The sequence below is a fragment of the Trachemys scripta genome, chromosome 2, assembly GCF_013100865.1.
Source record: "Trachemys scripta elegans isolate TJP31775 chromosome 2, CAS_Tse_1.0, whole genome shotgun sequence".
Taxonomy (NCBI): domain Eukaryota; kingdom Metazoa; phylum Chordata; order Testudines; family Emydidae; genus Trachemys; species Trachemys scripta.
This window is the reverse complement of record NC_048299.1, coordinates 223,258,594-223,278,760: the sequence shown is the minus strand read 5'-3', so window position 1 is coordinate 223,278,760 and position 20,167 is coordinate 223,258,594. Positions and strand designations below refer to the sequence as shown.

The window sequence follows — 20,167 nt, the reverse complement described above, 5'->3', positions numbered from 1 at the left end:
TATTCCAGACAGGAACTTTGCGATCTACAACTTCCACTTGGAACATTTCAGATAAGCAAAAATTTAGCTAAAACGTGAGTATGTCCATGCCTGAGTGTCTTGTATCCTTACATTGTAGGATCCAGTAGCATGGAGCGATGTCACCAGCTTTGACCTTTCTGAGGCTGCTAATTCCCCTGTCAAACCTGCTCCAGTAACATTAATGAGGATTCAACACAATGAAGGGGCTATGGAGTGCCAGTTTAATGTCAGTGTTGTTCTTGATGGCAAAAAAAATAGTTGTAGCAGTGGAGAAGAAGAGATTCTTTCAACATCTCCTTCCATAGCCAAGTTCAGCACTCCACCTGCTATCCTAAGGAAGAAAAAAAGATTGCGAGTTGGACAGTCACCAGTCAATGAGCTGAATGATGGGTCATATAATGATGCTGTCAATGTTGCACTAAAACAAACACCCGTAAAAACACTACCCTTTTCCCCATCACAGGTATGAATTTTTTAATACAGCTAGAAAGCTAAGATTGCAATGAACCTTCACAAATTACGGGATTTTTTTGAATAGTACATTGTACCTTAATTGAATGTATTAGGAAACAGCTTAGAACGTGTTAAAGGATTGGCCGAATTTAAGGGAGAGTTTTAATATGGAAGAAATGGGTTCTTTTAAAAATGGTGAAATTGGTTACCTGATTTCCTTTCTGGGACTGACCTCTACTGCAGCTTGACAACTGGGCTTCAATTTTCTTCCTGCACATACTGGAGGTTGTTCAGATTTGACTGTGTAGCTACAGGGCCTTGTCACATTCTGTGAATTTTTTTTTTTTTAAAAGAAAATTCGGATTGAGGTTTCACTGGTAAATTCAGCTCCTATTGTGGGGATAGAGGCATATAAATTTTAAACAAGTTGTTAGAGATTTTCAATGGACATCACCTGGGAAATTGGTTTTTTTTTTTTTTTTTTTTTTTTTTATTGCTCAACATAATGTAAGAGTTCATGTTTTGTAAGTTGGCTTAGTTTTTCTTTTAGTTTTTCAACACATGCTCCGGAAATGAACCATTTAACCTTGAAAATCCTGCATTTACATCAACTCCAATCTGTGGGCAGAAAGTCCTTATTACAACTCCTCTCCACAAGGAAATGACACCAAAAGACCAAAAGGAAAATGCAGGGTAGGATGACACTAAAGATCAGATGTTGAAATAAAAGCAAGATCCTGAGACTATGCAAAGCCAATTTAGCTGTATACGCAACTATTAATATTTTTAAAAGGAAGTTTAAATATTTGCATACAAACATAGCTCGGCCTTGTTTTTTTTTTGATTTCCCAAAAAGTGACTTTATTATGTTTAATTTTAATTTTCCCTTTAATCTTTTTAATATTGTACTAAATGAAAATTAGTTCAGATGTACTTGGGGCAAATGCACAGTGATGTATTACTTGATTGATTTTTGTGTGCCTATGTATTCCATTGTATAAAGAAGTAAACAGAATAGCAAATTTTGATGAATTTGTTATATAAGTTTAACTCTATCAGGAATCATGAAATGTTAAAATACATATGAACATTTTTCTCTGCTTGGATAGTTTTAGAACTCCAACAATTAGAAGATCTTTACTGGGTACCACACCAAGGACTCCAACTCCTTTTAAGAATGCTCTAGCTGCTCAGGAGAAAAAATATGGCCCTCTCAAAATTGTGGTATGTGATCTCTTTGCCTGTTCGTTAATGTTTCTCTTAAGTGAGTCTGAATGCCCTCACCATACAAAATATTGACTTACAAAGTGAGCCTTAATGTGAACATTAAAAAAAAAAAAAATAGTAAAATTATTAGTGTTGTTGAAAGGTGTAGAACTTTCCGATGCTGAAAGATAGTCTTCTGTTTATCCACAGGACAGTTACAGCCTGGGGCAGCAACAGTGCAGGCTTCCCCTTTCTGCCCCACCAGTATGCTCCAATCATTTTTTGAAGGGACCATCTCTAGGGGGTAAAAGATTCAGATCCCACGCTCATTCAATTTATATCCTCTAAGGGCCTGTCTACGCTACTGCTTAAGTCGATATCTTACGTCACTCAGGGGTGTGAAAAAACCACCCCCTGAGTGATGTGAGTTACTTTGACTTAAAGCGGAGGCTACACTGTACTGTCAGCGGGACACACTCTCCCATTGACATAGCTTCTGCCTCTCATTGAGGTGTAGTAATTATGTTGACGGGAGAGTGCTTTCCCATTGATGTAGAGCACCTACATAAGCTGCACTACATCAGTGCCGCTGCAATGCGGTAGTGAAGACAAGTCCTAAGAATATCAACAAGGGTAGACTTAAGCATTTTATTTGTTTTCTTGAATCGCTATACATTAATCAATTCTCATGCATATAGCTTGAAATTACACATGTGGTAATGCCATGATCTACAAATATTTTAATTGTTGTCTTTATTTTTGAATCAAACCATGTTTTCCAGGCCAGAGGGTATGACAATGGAGACTTTCTGAGCTGGTGCAGATGAAAGTGTGGGTGACTCTCACTTTTTGACACTTAAAAACCAAATTAGTCCTGGTGTAAACTGGTGCAATTTCTAGTCAGTGGTAATTCAGCCCCTTCACACCGAGACTGAATTTGGTCCTTAAGGTTCTGCTCTCTGACCCAAGCATAGTCTATCACTGCACTGTGGTGCTCTCGATTTAATATTTAGAAGTGGAGTATCTTTCATCCTTAGTTATACATTCTTAAAATAAAATCTGGAATATTCTGAGAAAAGGGAGCTTTCATGAAATGTACAACTGAGTCACACATCTTTATATAAAATGTCCGTGTGTTTGTTTGATTCTTCTGGCTTTTGTGGGTAACTTCTCTTTGCCATTGTGACCATATTATAGCTTTACACCTATGCATTTTCAAACTAAGTCTGCTCATTTTTGCTTTGCCTCTTCCTGCTGAATTGCTTGCTGGTGCACAAGAATCTTTTGAATTTAGTTGATTTTAGGGCTGTCAATTAATTGCAGTTAACTCACATGATTAACTCAAAAAAATTAATTGCAGTTTTAATCATACTGTTAAACAATAGAATACCAATTGAAATTTATTAAATATTTTGGACGTTTTTCTACATTTTCAAATATATTGATTTCAATTACAACACATAATACAAAGTGTACAGTACTCACTTTATATTTTTATTACAAATATTTGCACTGTAAAAATGATAAACAAAATAAATAGTATTTTTCAATTCACCTAATACAAGTACCATAGTGTAATCTCTTTATCCTGAAAGCACAAATTACAAAGGTAGATTTTTTTTTGTTACGTAACTGCACTCAAAACTAAAACAATTTTAAAACTTTCGATCCTACAAGTCCACTCAATCCTACTTCTTGTTTAGCCAATCGCTAAGAGGAACAAAAAGAAGAACAGGAGTACTTGTGGCACCTTAGAGACTAACAAATTTATTAGAGCATAAGCTTTCGTGGACTACAGCCCACCTCTTTGTTTACATTTACGGGAGATAATTCTGCCCAATTCTTTCTTACAGTGTCACCTGAAAGTGAGAACAGAAGTTCACATGGCACTTTTGTAGCCGGCATTACAAGGTATTTGTGCCAGATATGCTAAACATTCGTATGCCCCATTCATGCTTTGGCCACCGTTCCAGAGGACATGCTTCCATGTGGATGACACTAGTTTAAAAAAAATGCGTTAATTATATTTGTGACTGAACTCCTTGGAGGAGAATTGTATGTCTCCAGATCTATTTTACTCGCATTCTGCCATATATTTCATGTTATAGTAGTCTCTGATGATGACTCAGCTCATTGTTCATTTTAAGAACACTTGCTGCAGGTTTCACACAAGGCGCCAATTTGAGATGTCAAAAGATAGCTACTGTACTCGACCCAAGGTTTAAGAATCTGAAGTGTCTTCCAAAATCTGAGAGGGATGAAGTGTGGAGCTTGCTTCCAGAAATCTTAAAAGAGCAGCACTTAGATGCGGAAAGCACAGAACCCAAACTATCAGAAAAGAAAATCAACCTTCTGCTGGTGGCGTCTGACTCAGATGATGAAAATGAACATGCGTTGGTTCGCACTGCTTTGGATTGTTATCGACCCATCATCAGCATGGACACGTCCTCTGGAACGGTGGTTGAAGCATGAAGGGACATACAAATGTTTAGCATATCTGGCATGTAAATATCTTGAAATGCCAGCTACAGCAGTGCTATGTGAATCCCTGTTCTCACTTTCAGGTGACATTGTAAACAAGAAGTGGGCAGCATTATCTCCTGCAAATGCAAACAAACTTGTTTGTCTGAGCGATTGGCTGAACGAGAAGTAGGACTGAGTGGACTTACAGGCGCTAATATTTTACATTGTTTTATTTTTTGAATGCAGTTATTTTTTTGTACATAACTCTACATTTGTAAGTTCAACTTTCATGATAAAGAGATTGCACTACAGTACTTGTATTAGGTGAATTGAAAAATACTTTTACAGTGCAAATATTTATAATAAAAATAAATATAAAGTGAGCACTGCACACTTTATATTCTATGTTGTAATTGAAATCAATATATTTGAAAATGTGGGAAAATCCAAAATATTTATATAATTAGTATCTATTGTTTTAACAGCATGATTAATCATGATTAATTGTGATTAATCATGTGATTAAAAACTTAATTTGTTTAATTGCTTGGCAGCCCTAGTTGATTTACATTTTCTGAAATCTGACCCCTTTCCTTTCCAATCCATTATATTTTGGCTGCTCCTTTGTTCCCACAAATACTAAAGGCTGTTCAGATTCAGCCATCGGGATCGGCACCACCCTTGCTACCCTTACTCTAGATTCTAACCTCTGCTCCTCACAATGCAAATAGTAGCTCTGCACTCCTGCTTTTATCCACTACTATGTTGGCTTTTAAAGCCAAAGTTTTGGGCTTAGTGGAATCCTCTCCCCCTGCTGGTACATAAAGGGACCATCTGTATGTGAAATTATACACTGTATTTTATAGTTTAGTGCCTTATGCAAAGATATATTATTGGTGTAAATACAAATTTCTTCCCAACAAGGATCACATTTTTGTAGTGCATAAACCATAGTGCTATTTGTAGGGGATGCTTCATCCCCTGTGTGTGTGTGTGTGTGGTTTGAATTTGGAAGTATAAAATAAAGCTGGGCACTTTAATCCAATAATGTACATGTTCAGTTTGAAATGTCTCCTACAAAAAGTAGCACAATTGTTTGTACTTCCAAACAATGTGATTCTTATGGGAGAAAATTATCATTCATAGTTCCATTGGCTAATAAACACAAACTGGTATGTAGTTTAGGTAAACTTTCTTTCTTTAGGGTTAAAATATGTTTATATACACCTCTACCTCGATATAATGCTGTCCTCGGGAGCCAAAAAATCTTACCGCGTTATAGGTGAAACCGCGTTATATTGAACTTGCTTTGATCCACCAGAGTGCGCAGCTCCCCCTCCCCCTGGAGCACTGCTTTACCACGTTATATCCGATTTCGTGTTATATTGGGTCGCGTTATATTGAGGTAGCGGTGTACCTAATGAGAAAATAAGCTGGCTAAAAATAACTTGGAATAATACAACATTGTTAAAATCTGTTCAGTCTTGAAATGCTAAACTGTAGTTATCAAATGCAGTAATTTTTATTCCTTAATATGTTGGTGGATTTTACTGAGGCTTTCTACCTCCCATGGAGTAGATGATACCTCCTTGTTATAACCAAAACGAATGTAAAATGTGGTGAAAACCAGCAACTGATACATTTTCTCTGGCTTCCCTCCCCACTCCTATTTAAATTAGTCACAACCACTTGCCTTCTTGGAAGAAGATATTAGAGAGGTTTTAAAAGAGGAAACTGGAACAGACATATTCCTTAAGGAGGAAGATGACTCTGTCTATAAAAGCTGCAAGCAAGAGGTGATGGTGCAGTATGTTACTTTATAATAGTGGTAGCAAAAAATGGCAACTCTTAAATTGCAATCTTAAATTTTTTCTTTATAAAATGTTGATCACAGCACACTTCTGCCAAGAAAGTCAGAAAATCATTGGTCTTGGATTCTTGGGAAAAAGAAGAACTTGGTGCCCGACTCTTCACAGAAGATAATGTTTTGGATGTACAGGTTGGTATACTTATAAATAGTAGAACTGGTAGAAATTTTGATGAAAAAGGGAAGAAATATTTCCCCCTTTTTTTTTTTTTTTTTTTATCAGCGCTAGTAAATAGTCACCTTGGGGTTTAACTATTGACCAGTAAGGGTAAACCTGTAGCAATTTAAAAAGTAGTTGTCTCCAGTACCCGCTTGGCCTCCATGCTATGGTGTGTGGGATTATGGGTTTTGGCAATGTATGGATTGTATTGCAACTGTTGAACTTTTGCTTGTTGGATCACTGGATTCTTGGATGACATTAATGGCAGTGGGACAAGGGAAATTTTGCCTTTTTAGTCAGTTTTAAGGAAGGATGGTGATGAGCAGCCCTGTTCCATCCTTGGGAAGAAGGCTGTTGGCTGTAGTACTGTCATTATAGGATGGGCAACCTTTGAAATGAAGGGGAAAAATGAGGAATTTCAATAACTTAGTAAGTACGTGGAGGATCCGCTGTGGAGGAAAGATGCAAAGATTCCTGGCAATTCAACACTGCTTACAAAAAAAAAAAAAATACTTTTTTTTAAATGCTAGCAACTGAATTTCCTACACAGTGGTTTTCTTTTATTTCTGTTTGATGGTTCTGTAAAAATTTGCATACCAAAATTGTGGCCAGTGGTGCATGGCAATGATGAAACTGGCTTGTTGAATGTATTGCTTTTGAATAAAATTTGGGAGAATATATTAAACCAGTTTTTGAAAAAATCAGTCCAGGGTCTCCCTCAGTATCTGTAAACAAAAAAACACACTCAAAGAACTGGTGATCAGTATTAAACATGTGTTTTAATAGCAGGCTTCTAGTATAACTTTGTCTTAGTGTGGACAGAGATTTATTTTTTATAACTGTTTCTAAAACCATGCCAAGCTATCAAGTTTTATATAACTTATTTTTAAGAAAATATAATTGAAGCTGTAGTATGAATGTATAACATAAGGGAGAAGAAAAACTGGTCCACCCTGGTCAAGGATTTAGCATCAGAACAATGCCAGCAACAACTGTGTTTAAATTCAGTTGTTGCCAATATATTTTGGATCCCAGTATAGTCTAGTACAGTGGTTCTCAACCAGGGGTTCAGGGCCCTCTGGGGGCCATGAGCAGGTTTCAGGGGGTCCACCAAGCATGGCTGGCATTAGACTCGCCAAGGCCCAGGGCACAAAGCCAAAATTCTGCCACGCAGGACTGCAGCCCAGATCCCTGAGTCCCACCACCCAGGGCTGAAGCCAAAGCCTGAGCAACTTAGCTTCGTGGGGCCCTCTATGGTGTGGGGTCCTGGACAATTGCCCTCCTTGCTATCCCCAATATTGGCCCTGGCTTTTATATGCAGAAAAACAGTTGTTGTGGCACAGTTGGACTATGGAGTTTTTATAGCATGTTGGGGGGGCCTCATAAAGAAAAAGGTTGATAACCCCTGGTCTAGTACTTTATACTGAATTGACACTAGTTTTCTCAGAAATGTTTACTCATTGATTCCACCTGCTACATAGTTGCTTTATTTTCCTATTTTGTTTTTTTTTTAATTAACAGTTAAAAGTTGTTTTACTTAATACTAACTTTTATTCCTCTTCCCCATTCCTCTGTCTTTTTGCCATTAGTCAGAAAATATCTATACTACATCTTTACTAATGATACCGTTGCTGGAAATACATGACAACAGATGTAATCTGACATTGGAGAAACAGGCTACAACTTCAACAAACAAAACAAATGCAGTAATTAAAAAGAAACTGAATTCTTGCACTTCAAAAAATGTCAAAATGGAAAAGTCTCTTCAGGTCTGGATTCAAGATACTTTTTTGTTAATTTCATTACCTATTTTAACTGTTAAATGGTCTCTAATAATTTTTTAGTTTGTACCTCAGTTTTTTTGATAACGGATTGAAATCTTGGCCAATATTTTTGCCACCATTATTTAGTTTGGGTCTGTTTCTGTGATTCCTGTTCAAGCTAGTAATTCGGTGATGAAAACTTACTCCATGTCTGAACTCTGGACAATTTTTAAATAAACTTTTTATTCAAACTACTTAAATTCTGAAATTTACTTATCAGTCTATTTTAGGATCGATGAAACACTTGGTAATGTTAAATGGCTAAGATTTCTCTGAAAAGTGTTTCTGTGCAGTCACAAATTTTTTTTTGGGCCAGATTCTAGTTCGTGGTTACATGGCAGTAAAGGACATTTAATTCCTCACTGCTACTTATGCTAGCTCTATAATGGTCCACCACAAGTCAGGCCTGATCCAGAGACATTCTACAGATTTGCTTCCCATGCTTGAATTTCAGTGCTCAGGTTTTCTGCGGGGTGGGCTAGTGGATAAATGATTCCTCCTCCTCCCCATATTGGTAGCCCCAATGTCCACCACCATATCCCATTCATCCCAAAATGTCTGTTTGATTTCTCTCCCCCCCCCCCCACCACCACTTCACAGCTGCCAAACCCTCCTTTCTGTGTTTATATAAAAAAAGTACCTTACCTCCTTTCCAGCCACCACACCCTTCCCAGCTGCCAAAGCTACTTTCTGCATTTCCTCTGAATGGCGATTACTGTGCATTGTCAATACTGCATTCTGCTGCCCTTTGGAACTTCAAAGTAAAATAAACGGGAAAACATTCCAAAAGCGGGGTTTTATTGAATTTGCTATTACAGCATCAATTATTACAATGAATATTTCAATTCAAGAAAGCCCCTCTCTTGCTACTTCTGTTGTCTTAGAACTTTCAACCTGGTTAGAGGCACTGCTGGTGTGCTGAAAAAGCAGTAAGCTTTGTCACAGAATTTATATACCAAGTATTGCTGAATACATGGGCCCTGACAATAAAATGTGATATTACTTGAATTTTGACTACATAAACTGTTGTGAAATTTAGTGTGGAAATAGCTTTTAAAAGAAAATCTGAATTAGGATTGTATTTAAATGCTGAAGTATTCAGATACAGCTGTTTAAAAAATAAAATTTCCTTTTAACTGTTTTTTTTTTTTAAATATATCTCTATATAGTCAAATTGTGAGTGGGAAGCAGTTGTTTATGGAAAAACAGAAGATCAGCTTATCATGACCGAACAAGCAAGAAGATATCTGAGCACATATACAGCTTCCGGCAGCACTTCAAGAGCTCTAATTCTGTGAGGATCACTGCAACTGACAAAACCATCCCTTCCCCTTACAATTAACACTACACTGAAGGAGATTCCAGTTAAATATATGTGAATGAAGTCTCTGGGTGTTTTTTTTTTTTGTTTGAGACAACCTTGTAAAGGAAAACTTCTCTTTTTAATTGACAAAACAAACATACGAAGCTTTGCCTTTTCAAGTAAGGATAGCACAAAAAATCCTGCAATTAACTTTTTTAATAGATTTTTTTTTTTAAAAAATCTAAAGCAGGGTGTAAAGAATAGTCCAAAATATTGGAGTAAATGTCGACATACACTCTTTTTTTTTTTTTTTTTTTTTTTTTTTTTTTAAGCCCAGTTTTTCACATTTATTCTTCACAACATACATTGCTACTCTCCAGTTAATGCCTTTTGAATGTAGGGTAGGTTTACAGGTACTTCTGATTTCTAAATAAGCAACATACATAGCTGTATGAAAATGCTTTTGCTTAAGTGCTCAGTTGCTTATGTAGCAATTTTTTTCTACCATATAAAGAAACACAATGGAAAGGAGTCTAAAGGAAGGATAGAAAGTTGCACTACTAGTTTTTGGTATGCTGCAAAAACAATAAAATTAACTACAGTGTTAAATATATTTATTTGAGAATGGTACTAGAAATAAGATAGTAGGCAAATGGGATGAATTAAGTTTTTCATTAGTGTAAAACATCAGTATTTTCTTCATAAATCTCAGAAACTGAGACCATTGTTGAATGTATTGTACAGTATGTAGGAGCAGGGAAACTTTTGTAAATTGGAAAGGAGTCTGTTTTTATAATTTATTTTCATTTTAAAGCTTAAATGTAGATATTTATGTGTATGTAGGTTGTCTAGAAGCCAACGTTGTTTCCTGTTGTAACAGCTAAAGTGGTAAAGGACAAATTTTAACCTTGAAGTATGGAATAGCTGCATCATTACAGGCTGTGAAGCATATAAATCTATACTATATGTTACATCTACCTAAGGATTGCACTATATACCCTTTAAATCATGTTGGTCAGCAAAGTAGTTATAAACTATCCCTTTATTATAATACAAGTATTCCAATAACTTGTTTTTAATTTAATTATATATATTATATAAGAGCAAGCCTGAGGTCCTTTATGTGACCCTATTATTGAGTCCTATTCATGAATTAAAAATTAATGCATTTTACTACATTAAAAAAAAAAAAACTTGGCACCTTGGTTTTTAAAACAGTCTTATCTGCACTTAGAAGTTTGACCATTGTATATTTACTATACTAAATATTTGAAGAGAGAAGAGAATGTTTTTATTTATGAAAATCTTTGTCCTTATTTAAACCTCTACAGGTTACAACAGTTGCTTCAGTTGCCTATTTTAGGTATTTGCACTTATTTTGTCTTTTTTGAAGGAATGTTTTGGTTTGCTTTTGTTGTAGAGATTTTATCTAGTTAATTTCTTGCAGATTATAATTGTGTGCTATCAACAATACTGACAAGTAAATAGAATTGTACACTGTAGCTTTAGCTATTTATAATTCAGACACTCTTCCTCTCCACTCCTGGGTGTGCTGCTATAGATAATAGCAGAATCGGCTTGCTGCTATGAGAGATGGAAAGAGCGCGCATCATATGCACTGTATGTAAAATTTTCCAAAAAAAAAAAATGATGGCAGGTTCTCCAGTTATCTTAATGAGATCAACCATTACTATGCAGGATGTAGCAAAATTCATACCACAGAATTTATACCACATAATACCAAGACCTTTAGAAAATGTTTTTTGTTACTTAATTTTAACACTTGGTATGTGGTATGTGAAAAGCACTCTGTGTGGTTATTAAAATACTTTTAAAAACAGCTCATGGGTTCCAGTATTTTTAAAGGAACATTTAAATATTGAATGTTTGAATGCCTAGATTCTGTAGTAGGCTTAAAAAGTTTCAGCAATCAGATTAAAAGGAAGACAAATTCTTGTAGAAAAGAGATCTGAAAATCGCAGCTGTGCCAGAATTATTCCCCATTCATGTCAAATGGGAAGAGCCAGTTAGAACCCCTTGGCAGTGGTGGTTTTGGTGTATTCATTGCTAGCAGTAGATTTCACAAGGAGAATCCAATTTGTGGCACAAAATGAATTAATGAAGGTGATTAAGTTGCATAACATGTGGAGAGATTCTTGTAAGCCTTTCATGCCAGGAACTGGATTTATTTTCCCCTGAACGATGTCTTAGAAATGGTTGCACCAAAGACACCAGTGCCAAGGTTAGACATAGTTATGATAAGTAGTATTTATTTGAGTTGGTATTGGTTGAATCATCTAGTTAACTGCTTCTTTGCTGCGTTAGTGAGAAGGTTTTAATCTTTGACGTCAGGCATCTTTTTATCACCTTTTGAATGTTGTGTGCATTTGCATTTCTTTCAGTTTATAAGTAGACTATACATGCAGCAGCCAAACATGCATGAAAACTGACTACATATATAATTCATTTTGTTTTAAGGTTTTGATATAATATACAACAAATGCCTTGATTAAGTTTAGTTTTTTGGTTGTACTACAAACTTTGTTTCATGTAAGAGAATCTTGCATATAATGCAGACCCTATTAACAGCAGAAATAAAGTATCTATGTACAAGGTTACTGGAAAAGCTTCTTGTTTTTTATGAGAAATAAGAGTAGTCTGTGTGGTTTATTTATTGTAAATGTTCTAGTTACACATTTTGTGAGAGTCTAATAATATTTAGGTATGCATCCAAAGGGAGTGAAATGCTGTAATAATTCCACAGTTATCAGTATGGAGAAGGGAAAACATATCTGTGGAGATCATCTTTTTGGTATAGATTTGTGATCGTGACTGTCAAGTAGAGGTTGTAATGTGGTTTCCATTACCTTGATTTTTAGCTTCTCTCTTAATATTCAGAAGAAAGCTCATTTTGGTATTGCATTCCCTACTTTTTTTAGTTACATGAATGATTAATTTCTGAGGGAGGCTGCGTGCGGCAGCGTTTTTTAAATTAACGTGAAGGGTGATTTATTGAATAAAATTTGTGGAACAAATAAGAGTTGATGAAACTGACAAACTTCACTGGCAGATTGGAAAATCTGCAAGAGAACTATCTAGTTTAGGACTCAAAGAATAAAAACTTCACTGATGCAACCTGTAATTGTCCTTTTTTTAAAAAAAAAATTGCAGTGCATGATGCTTGCAACTTTTAACAGTTGGAACCGGTGTGAGGTCACTGGCTCTATGGATACTGTAATCTTTGCTTATTGGATCTTCTCATGCAAGTGTCTGAGATTTCAGTTTATGGCAGTCTCATTATTGGTCTTAGACACACAGTTCCTCAAGCCACGCCTTGTTAAAAGGGAAAATAATACTTTGGTCTTTTCACAGGGCCATATACCCCAGCCAAACCTTCCTGGATCTCAGTAAGAGCAATGTGACCTCATCCTGTGTCTCGGCTACAAGCTTAGGATGCTTGGCAGCTTTTTCTGTTGTCCTCCTTCTCCACGTTACTTTTGCTTTTTTCAGTAGGTGGCTTCTAGAAAATCAGCTATTCTGCATACAGGGTTTTTTGATTGGTCAGCTGTGACTATAGCTCCTCTTACTCTTCCTGTCTTGGCCTTAGTGGGGAGGGATGGAAAGCAGTGGGAACAGCAACCATTAGCAGCATAGAACAGACAGGTGTAGTTTTTTACAATTTATTCTAATTCATAGATTCTCAACCTAGGAGTCATGACCACTCTCACCCTCTCTTTATGGCTACACCGTAAAGGCTCCTAACATCTTTCACTTAATATGGGATGGAAAAGGTTGAGAACTACTATGCTAAGTTATTATAATTCTACTTATTGTACCTCAATTCCTCTTTTTCTTCCGTGAGTGCACTGCTGTATAAGAAGTGGAATTTGACCCCGTGGTTGACGCATTTAAACATTTGCAAGGATTTGTTCTCTTGGTATGTCCATAATCTCAGCAATGCCAATTAACTATATGGATATATATTGTTATCAAAAACATTTGAGAAACTCAGTGTCACGGCTAAATACAAGATGGAACAGATTGTTTAGCATAAGTAGTGTAAACACATGTCAAGGGACCATTCAAGGTGAAGTAGCCCATCAACACCCCTCCAGTTAATAAGGAGGAAAAGGGGGGGACAGAACATGCAGCTTGGGGTGTGTGGGGGGGGTCGTCAGTGGGTTATAACAAAGAATGAAAGATTCACTGATGCAACCTGTAATTCCCATTTTAAAAAAAAATGCAGTTCATGAAACTTGCAACTTTTAACAGTTGGAACTTGTGTGAGGTCACGGTCTCTATGGATACTGTAACGTTTGCTATTGGATCTTATGCAAGTGTCTGAGGAGATTACACTACCCGCTCTCCCCCCAATGGCTGGAGGGTTGTTAACAGACCACTTCACCTTGAATCATCCCTTGAAATATGTCTTAACTACTTATGCTAAACAATCTATTCCATCTTGTATTTATCTGTGACAGTCTGAGTACATTTCCCAGACCTGAAGAAGAAGAGCTCTGTGTAAGTTCAAAAGCTTCTCTCTCTCATCAACAGAAGTTGGTCCAATAAGAGATATTACCTCATCCATCTTGTAGGGCCCAGGATATTAGAGAGACAGGGCTACAACACTGCATATACAGGTGTAGCTTATCCCTATGCAGGAAAGGAAATAAACCATACTGGTATAACTGCATCTGCACTTGGGGTTGTATCTGTATGACTACTTCAGTTAAAAAAAAACCCCACATCCTTAGCTAAAGTAATTATACCAGTACAAAATCCGTGTGGAGCCGGGCTCTGAAAACTTGAAAAATGTCAAATGTCTAATGCTTCCAATACTTAAGCTTTCCTTGGAGGCTTCAGAACTAAGCTCTTCTCTGAGTGATGTCCCTTTGGGTGCTCCACTCTAGGTGTCTGGGTGCCCCTGTGCTCATAATTGGAGATTTTTGGTAGCAGTGCCTGGTTGAATCGCACATGCATGGTCCCCGTCTCGCGCCATTTCAGGCAGTTAATTAGCGCAGTACAATCAACTCCCCCCTCCATTTCTTCCTTACCGCCCTTGGCTATGAGTTGAAGCATTCAGCAGTGCCTCAGAGCTTAGTTAGCATAGTATACCCTAGTTAGTTCTAGTTTTGTTATAGATAGTTAACTCCTTTCGTTTCAGGAGTGCCCGAACACCTAGAGTGGAGTAACGACAGGGACACACATCTCAAAGAACCTATATTGCTGCACAAGGTGAGTAACTTTCTCTTGCTGTGAAAGTAGGAATGGCAGTTCAGCGGATAGCACTTCTTTCATTCCAGTGTTGGACTATTGCTGACCATGCCATAATTTAGATGAACAGATCTTGAATATTTGTTGTGATTAAGGCCTCTGATAGAACTTTTCTCAAATGGGAATATTAAAGTTGGTATGTTTCAGTTCTGCTGACCTAAAATTTTCCCCATAATTTCATTTAGAGGATTCTCCATGGTTTATAAAGCTGCTACGGTTCATGCCAGCAGTGTTTGCATTTCTTCTATGGGGAAAAGGATTCTTTGTAGTTTCAAAGTGCTTGAGATGGAACGAAAGAAAGCCGACCACCACAACCAACTAGTACACAAAAGGGGCTTTATATTGCTCCTAGGTGGTCTCAGTTGATTGAAATCAAATGGCCTGGATGATTTTCCCCCCAGGGTCAGCAATATGCACCATGTACACTCAGCATAGCATGCAATAACCACATTTGCAACCTTTCTGTCTTGACATCTGTTGTTTCAACCTGCTATCAGAAGTTACGCTAAAGCCTGGTCTACACTACAGGGTTAGGTTGACGTAAGCTGCCTTGCATCGACCTAGCTGTGGAAGTGTCTTCATTTAAATTTGGCTTGGGCAAATGTAAGTGCCTCTCAATGCCGATTTAGTAACATCATCTCCCTGAGCGGCATAGAGTAACGGTCAATGTAATTGGGTCAATGCAGTATCACTGTAGACAGAGCATTGCTTATGTCAACTGTTACTGGCTTCCAGGAGCCATTCCACAATACCCACACTGACAGTACAATTGATATAAGCACTTCTGGTGAGGATGTGTACTGCTGACCGAAGGAGCCAAGTGTGCATGCACACAAGCGATTTAATAACTGCAACAGCTGTATGCTGACATAAGTTAGGTCGAGGTAATTTTGTAGTGTGGACATGGCCTATGAAATTAACCACTCTTGTGTTCTAAGGCCAGCAATTTCAGCTTGATCATATTACTAGAAATAACAATATACCCTTCTCCAGTGCTGTTGTGAGATGTACTTAAATTCTTGACAATCTTTTAAGAATAAATGTAGAAAAGTATTTTAAAGATATTATACATAAAGTTGGTACTCATCCATACTGTAAGTGCTGTGGTTCCCTATTGAAACTACATTGAGTCAGATCATTGTTAGGTGTTGGGTAACTTCTCCTGGTCTCTTGGTTTCTGTTAAGATAGACAGGAATGAACTACTTAACTCACCCTCCCTTTCCTGGAGAAAACCACTCATTTGAGAGCTATACACACTACCTATGTCCTCTCAGTGTAACTGAAATTGCTGCTGTATTTGTGGCTAAAACTTTTTCCCAGGAGATTTGCCACGTCTTGGCCCATGGACTCAGTCTTGCCTGTTATATTTAATTGTTTTCAGAACTGTTACATGAAGGGAGTTAAACTAACAAAGCAAAGAACCATCTCAGTAAATACAGAAGATTATATTATGCCAATATTGCATTAGCTGTTTGAGTCATTGAGAACTCGGAAGAAAATGATCTTGAATGCTTATGGATCAATATCCTAACAGATAAAGCAAAAGATATAATATTAGTTTCTGCTATAAACCACCCAATCATACTAGGAAAACTTGCTCCTTACACACCTATCTATAATGTGTAGAGGGAGAAAAGGTGCTTGATAAAGGGGGACCCTAATTTGAGTGACAGGTCTCACTAAAATATCCTTGGAATTTCTAAATATTGTAGATGGCAATTTCCTCAGTCAATTGTGTTTCATACAACATGAGGGGATTCTGTATTATACCTCATTTTGTCAGATAAAAAGGAATTGATCACAGAAGTAAAAAAATAATGGCAGTTTAAATACAAGTGATTATTCTGTTTGCACATTATAAATGTAATCAAATCATAAAGTCCAGACCAGCTATATACATACGTGGTGCTTTAAAAGGGCCAATTTCACAAACCTGAAAACAATTCTGAGCCAAATCAGCTGTGAGGAGTAACTTAATTGGAAAATGTAAATGATAATTGGAAATGATTTAAGAACGCTTTACTACATATCCAAAAATCCACAATCAAGGAAGAAGGATTTATATAATATATTATAGCTGCCTAAATTTTCCCTCTAAACAATGTTGCTGTTTTAACTAATATGGCTTCTTCTTTGATTGTAGATTTTTGGATATGTAGTAAAGCGTTCTTAAATATTTTTTTATTTGTATGTATGTATGTGTATATATAAAATAACAAATGGAAGAAAGGGGAATTTGATAGTAATGAATATACATCAGATGCTAGAAATTGTAGAAAATTGATAAGCGAAGCAAAGGGACACGGGAAAAATTTATGGTCAGCAGCATTAAGGACAAAACAGGTTTATTTAAAGTATATTAGGAACAAAAACAAGTGTTCAATAAATATTTCTATTCTGCAGTTGAGAAGAAACAAATTTGGTCATATCATATGGTAACACTCTTTCCACAACTATCTCAGGAGGATGTTAAGCATGGGTTACTAAAGTCTGACATTTTAAAATCAGCTGATCTGAGGCCTGGTCTACACTACGAGTTTAGTTCGAATTTAGCAGCGTTAAATTGAATTAATCCTGCGCCCGTCCACACAACGAAGCCATTTACTTTGACATAAAGGGCTCTTAAAATCGATTTCTGTACTCCTCCCCGAGAAGGGGAGTAGCGCCAAAATCGACATTGCCATTTCGAATTAGGATTAGTGTGGCTGCAATTTGACGGTATTGGCTTCTGGGAGCTATCCCACAGTGCACCATTGTGACCACTCTGGATAGCAATTTGAACTCGGATGCACTGGCCAGGTAGACAGGAAAAGCCCCGCGAACTTTTGAATTTCATTTCCTGTTTGCCCAGCGTGGAGTGCTGATCAGCACAGGTGACCAGGCAGAGCATATCAGCACAGCCAGAATAAAAAAAGAGCTCCAGTGTGGACCATACGGGAGATACTGAATCTGATCTCTGTATGGGGAGATGAATCTATTCTATCAGAACTCCGTTCCAAAAGATGAAATGCCAAAACATTTGAAAAAATCTCCAAGGCCACGATGGACAGAAGCCAGAACAGGGACTCAACACAGTGCTGCGTGAAACTTAAGGAGCCAAGACAAGCGTACCAGAAAGCCAAAGAATCAAATGGACGCTCATGGAGGGATGGGCGACTGATGCTATCCCACAGTTCCCGCACTCTCTGAAAACCATTTGAATTCTGGGTTGAGCTCTCAATGTCTGAAGGGTCAAAAACATTGTCAGGGGTGGTTCAGGGTATCTGGTGTCAGGCCACCCCGCCCTGAAAGCAAAGGGAAAAAAATTGTTTCTCGCCTTTTTTCACTGTCACCATATGTCTACTGGATGCTGCTGGCAGACGCGGTGCTGCAGCGCTACCCAGCAGCATCCCCTTGCCTTGCGGACGGCAGCCGGTGCAGTATGACTGGTAACTGTCATCATCGTCCCATGGGTGCTCTTGGCTGGCCTCGCTGAGGTCGGTCAGAGGCGCCTGGACAAAAAAGGGAATGACTCCAGGTCATTCTCTTCATTAAGTTTTGTATAAGGGAGATTCAGTCCTGCCTGGAATATCATGCCAGTTGGAGGCTTCTGCCTCAGGCTGTTCTCCCAGTCGGCAGCGCCACGCAGTCACGCCTACCCCTTGCTCCCAGGGCTCACAATCAGATACGTAGACCACTACATTTTGCTGCAAATAAAAAAATAAAGCTGCCGTTTAGAACTGTCCCCCAACATACATATCCTGGGACATTTTGTATTTTACCCGTGTCAACCAAAGGCCCACACACAAATGGAGATTCAGTCCTGCCTGTGCTTCTATCCTAGTGCTTATCACAGATTCCCATTTTCAGCTATAGGCTGAGCAAGTGCAGAATGGTGGTTCACTCGATTTTGCTGTAAGCCAACTGCCCCCCCCCCGACCTCTGCTTGCAGAGGCAATAAAGTCAGTGTTGTTTCAAATTCATGCATTCTTTATTACTTCATCACACAAATAGGGGGATAACTGCCAAGGTAGCCCAGGAGGGGTAGGGGAGGAGGGAAGCAACGGGTGGGGTTGTTGTAGGGGCACCCCCTAGAATGGCATGCAGCTCATCATTTCTGCAGGATGTCTGGGGCTCTGACCCGGAGCGGCCATTTGCCTCTCTGGTTCTTTAGTAGGCTTGCCTGATATTCTAGGCAGGACTGATGCTCCATTAGACAAAACTTAAAGAAGAGAAAGACCTGGGAAGTCATTCCCATTTTTGTCCATGCGCCCCCGACCGACCTCACCGAGGCTGGCCAGGAGCACCCATGACAGCAGCAGACTGTACAGTATGGCTGGTAACCGTCTTTGCTAACTTGCAAAGGCAAGGGGATGCTGCTGTGTAGCGCTGCAGTACCGCGTCTGTCAGCAGCATGCAGTAGACATACGGTGACAGTGAAAAAAGGCTGAACGGGCTCCATGGTTGCCGTGCTACGGCGTCTGCCTGGGCAAGCCAGGGAAAAGGGCGCAAAATGATTGTCTGCCATTGCTTTCACGGAGGGAGGATTGACTGATGACATTTACCCATAACCACCTGCGACAAATTTTTGGCCCCATCAGGCATTGGGATCTCAACCCAGAATTTCAATGGGCGGGGGAGACTGCGGGAACTATGGGATAGCTATGAGAGAGCTACCCACAGTGCAACGCTCCGGAAGTCGACGCTAGCCTCGGTACATGGACGCACACCGCTGAATTAATGTGCTTAGTGTGGCCGCATGCACTCAACTTTATACAATCGGTTGCCAAAAATCGAATTCTGTAAATTCGGAGTAATCCCGTAGTGTAGACATACCCTGAATACCTTACATCCCAGAGTGTTAAGAGAGGTGGCTGAAGAGCTTGATGGACTATAAATGTTGATTTTCAGTAAGTGTTGGAACACCAGGGAGGTTCCAGAAGACTGGAAGAAAGCTAATGTCGTGCCAATATTTTAAAAGGGTAAATGGGGTGACCCTGGTCATAATAGGCCTCTCAGGCTAGGTCTATACTACCCGCCTGAATCGGCGGGTAGAAATCGACCTCTCGGGGATCGATTTATCGCGTCCCGTTGGGACGTGACAATCGATCCCCGAATCGGCGCTTTTACTCCACCAGCAGAGGTGGTAGTAAGCGCCGCCGACAGAAAGCCGCAGAAGTCGATTTTGCCGCCGTCCTCACAACGGGGTAAGTCGGCTGCGATACGTCGAATTCAGCTACGCTATTCACGTAGCTGAATTTGCGTATCTTAAATCGACTCCCCCCTGTAGTGTAGATGTACCCTTAGTCTGATATCTACTCCAGGAGTGGCTGAGTCGAGACTTGATTAATAAAGATTTAAAGAAGGGTAATATCATTAATGCCAATTAATAGGGGTTTATGGAAAATAGATTCCCTCAAACTAAATTGATATTTTTTGATGAGATTAAAGTTTGGTTAATAAAGATAATAGTGTTGATGCAATGTATTTAAACTTCTGTAAGGTGTTTGACTTGGTGCCACATGACATTTTGATTAAACAACTAGAAAGATATAAATAACATGGCCCACGTTAAATAGATTAAAAGATGGCTAATTCATAGGTCCCAAAATGTAAT

General features: G+C 38.4%; 1 protein-coding gene across 1 annotated transcript in view; it reads left to right on the top strand.

Moving 5' to 3' along the window:
- The window catches only part of MYBL1 (MYB proto-oncogene like 1), a 36,372-nt gene extending 26,763 nt beyond the window's left edge, over window positions 1–9,609 (top strand). Inside the window, exons 10-16 of the mRNA XM_034763022.1 lie at window positions 119–484; window positions 1,025–1,167; window positions 1,584–1,698; window positions 5,823–5,939; window positions 6,038–6,142; window positions 7,760–7,939; window positions 9,163–9,609. Coding sequence (XP_034618913.1) covers window positions 119–484; window positions 1,025–1,167; window positions 1,584–1,698; window positions 5,823–5,939; window positions 6,038–6,142; window positions 7,760–7,939; window positions 9,163–9,291 — 1,155 coding nt within the window. The 3' untranslated portion in view covers window positions 9,292–9,609. The remainder of the gene's footprint in view (window positions 1–118; window positions 485–1,024; window positions 1,168–1,583; window positions 1,699–5,822; window positions 5,940–6,037; window positions 6,143–7,759; window positions 7,940–9,162) is intronic.
- Window positions 9,610–20,167: the final 10,558 nt, after the last annotated feature.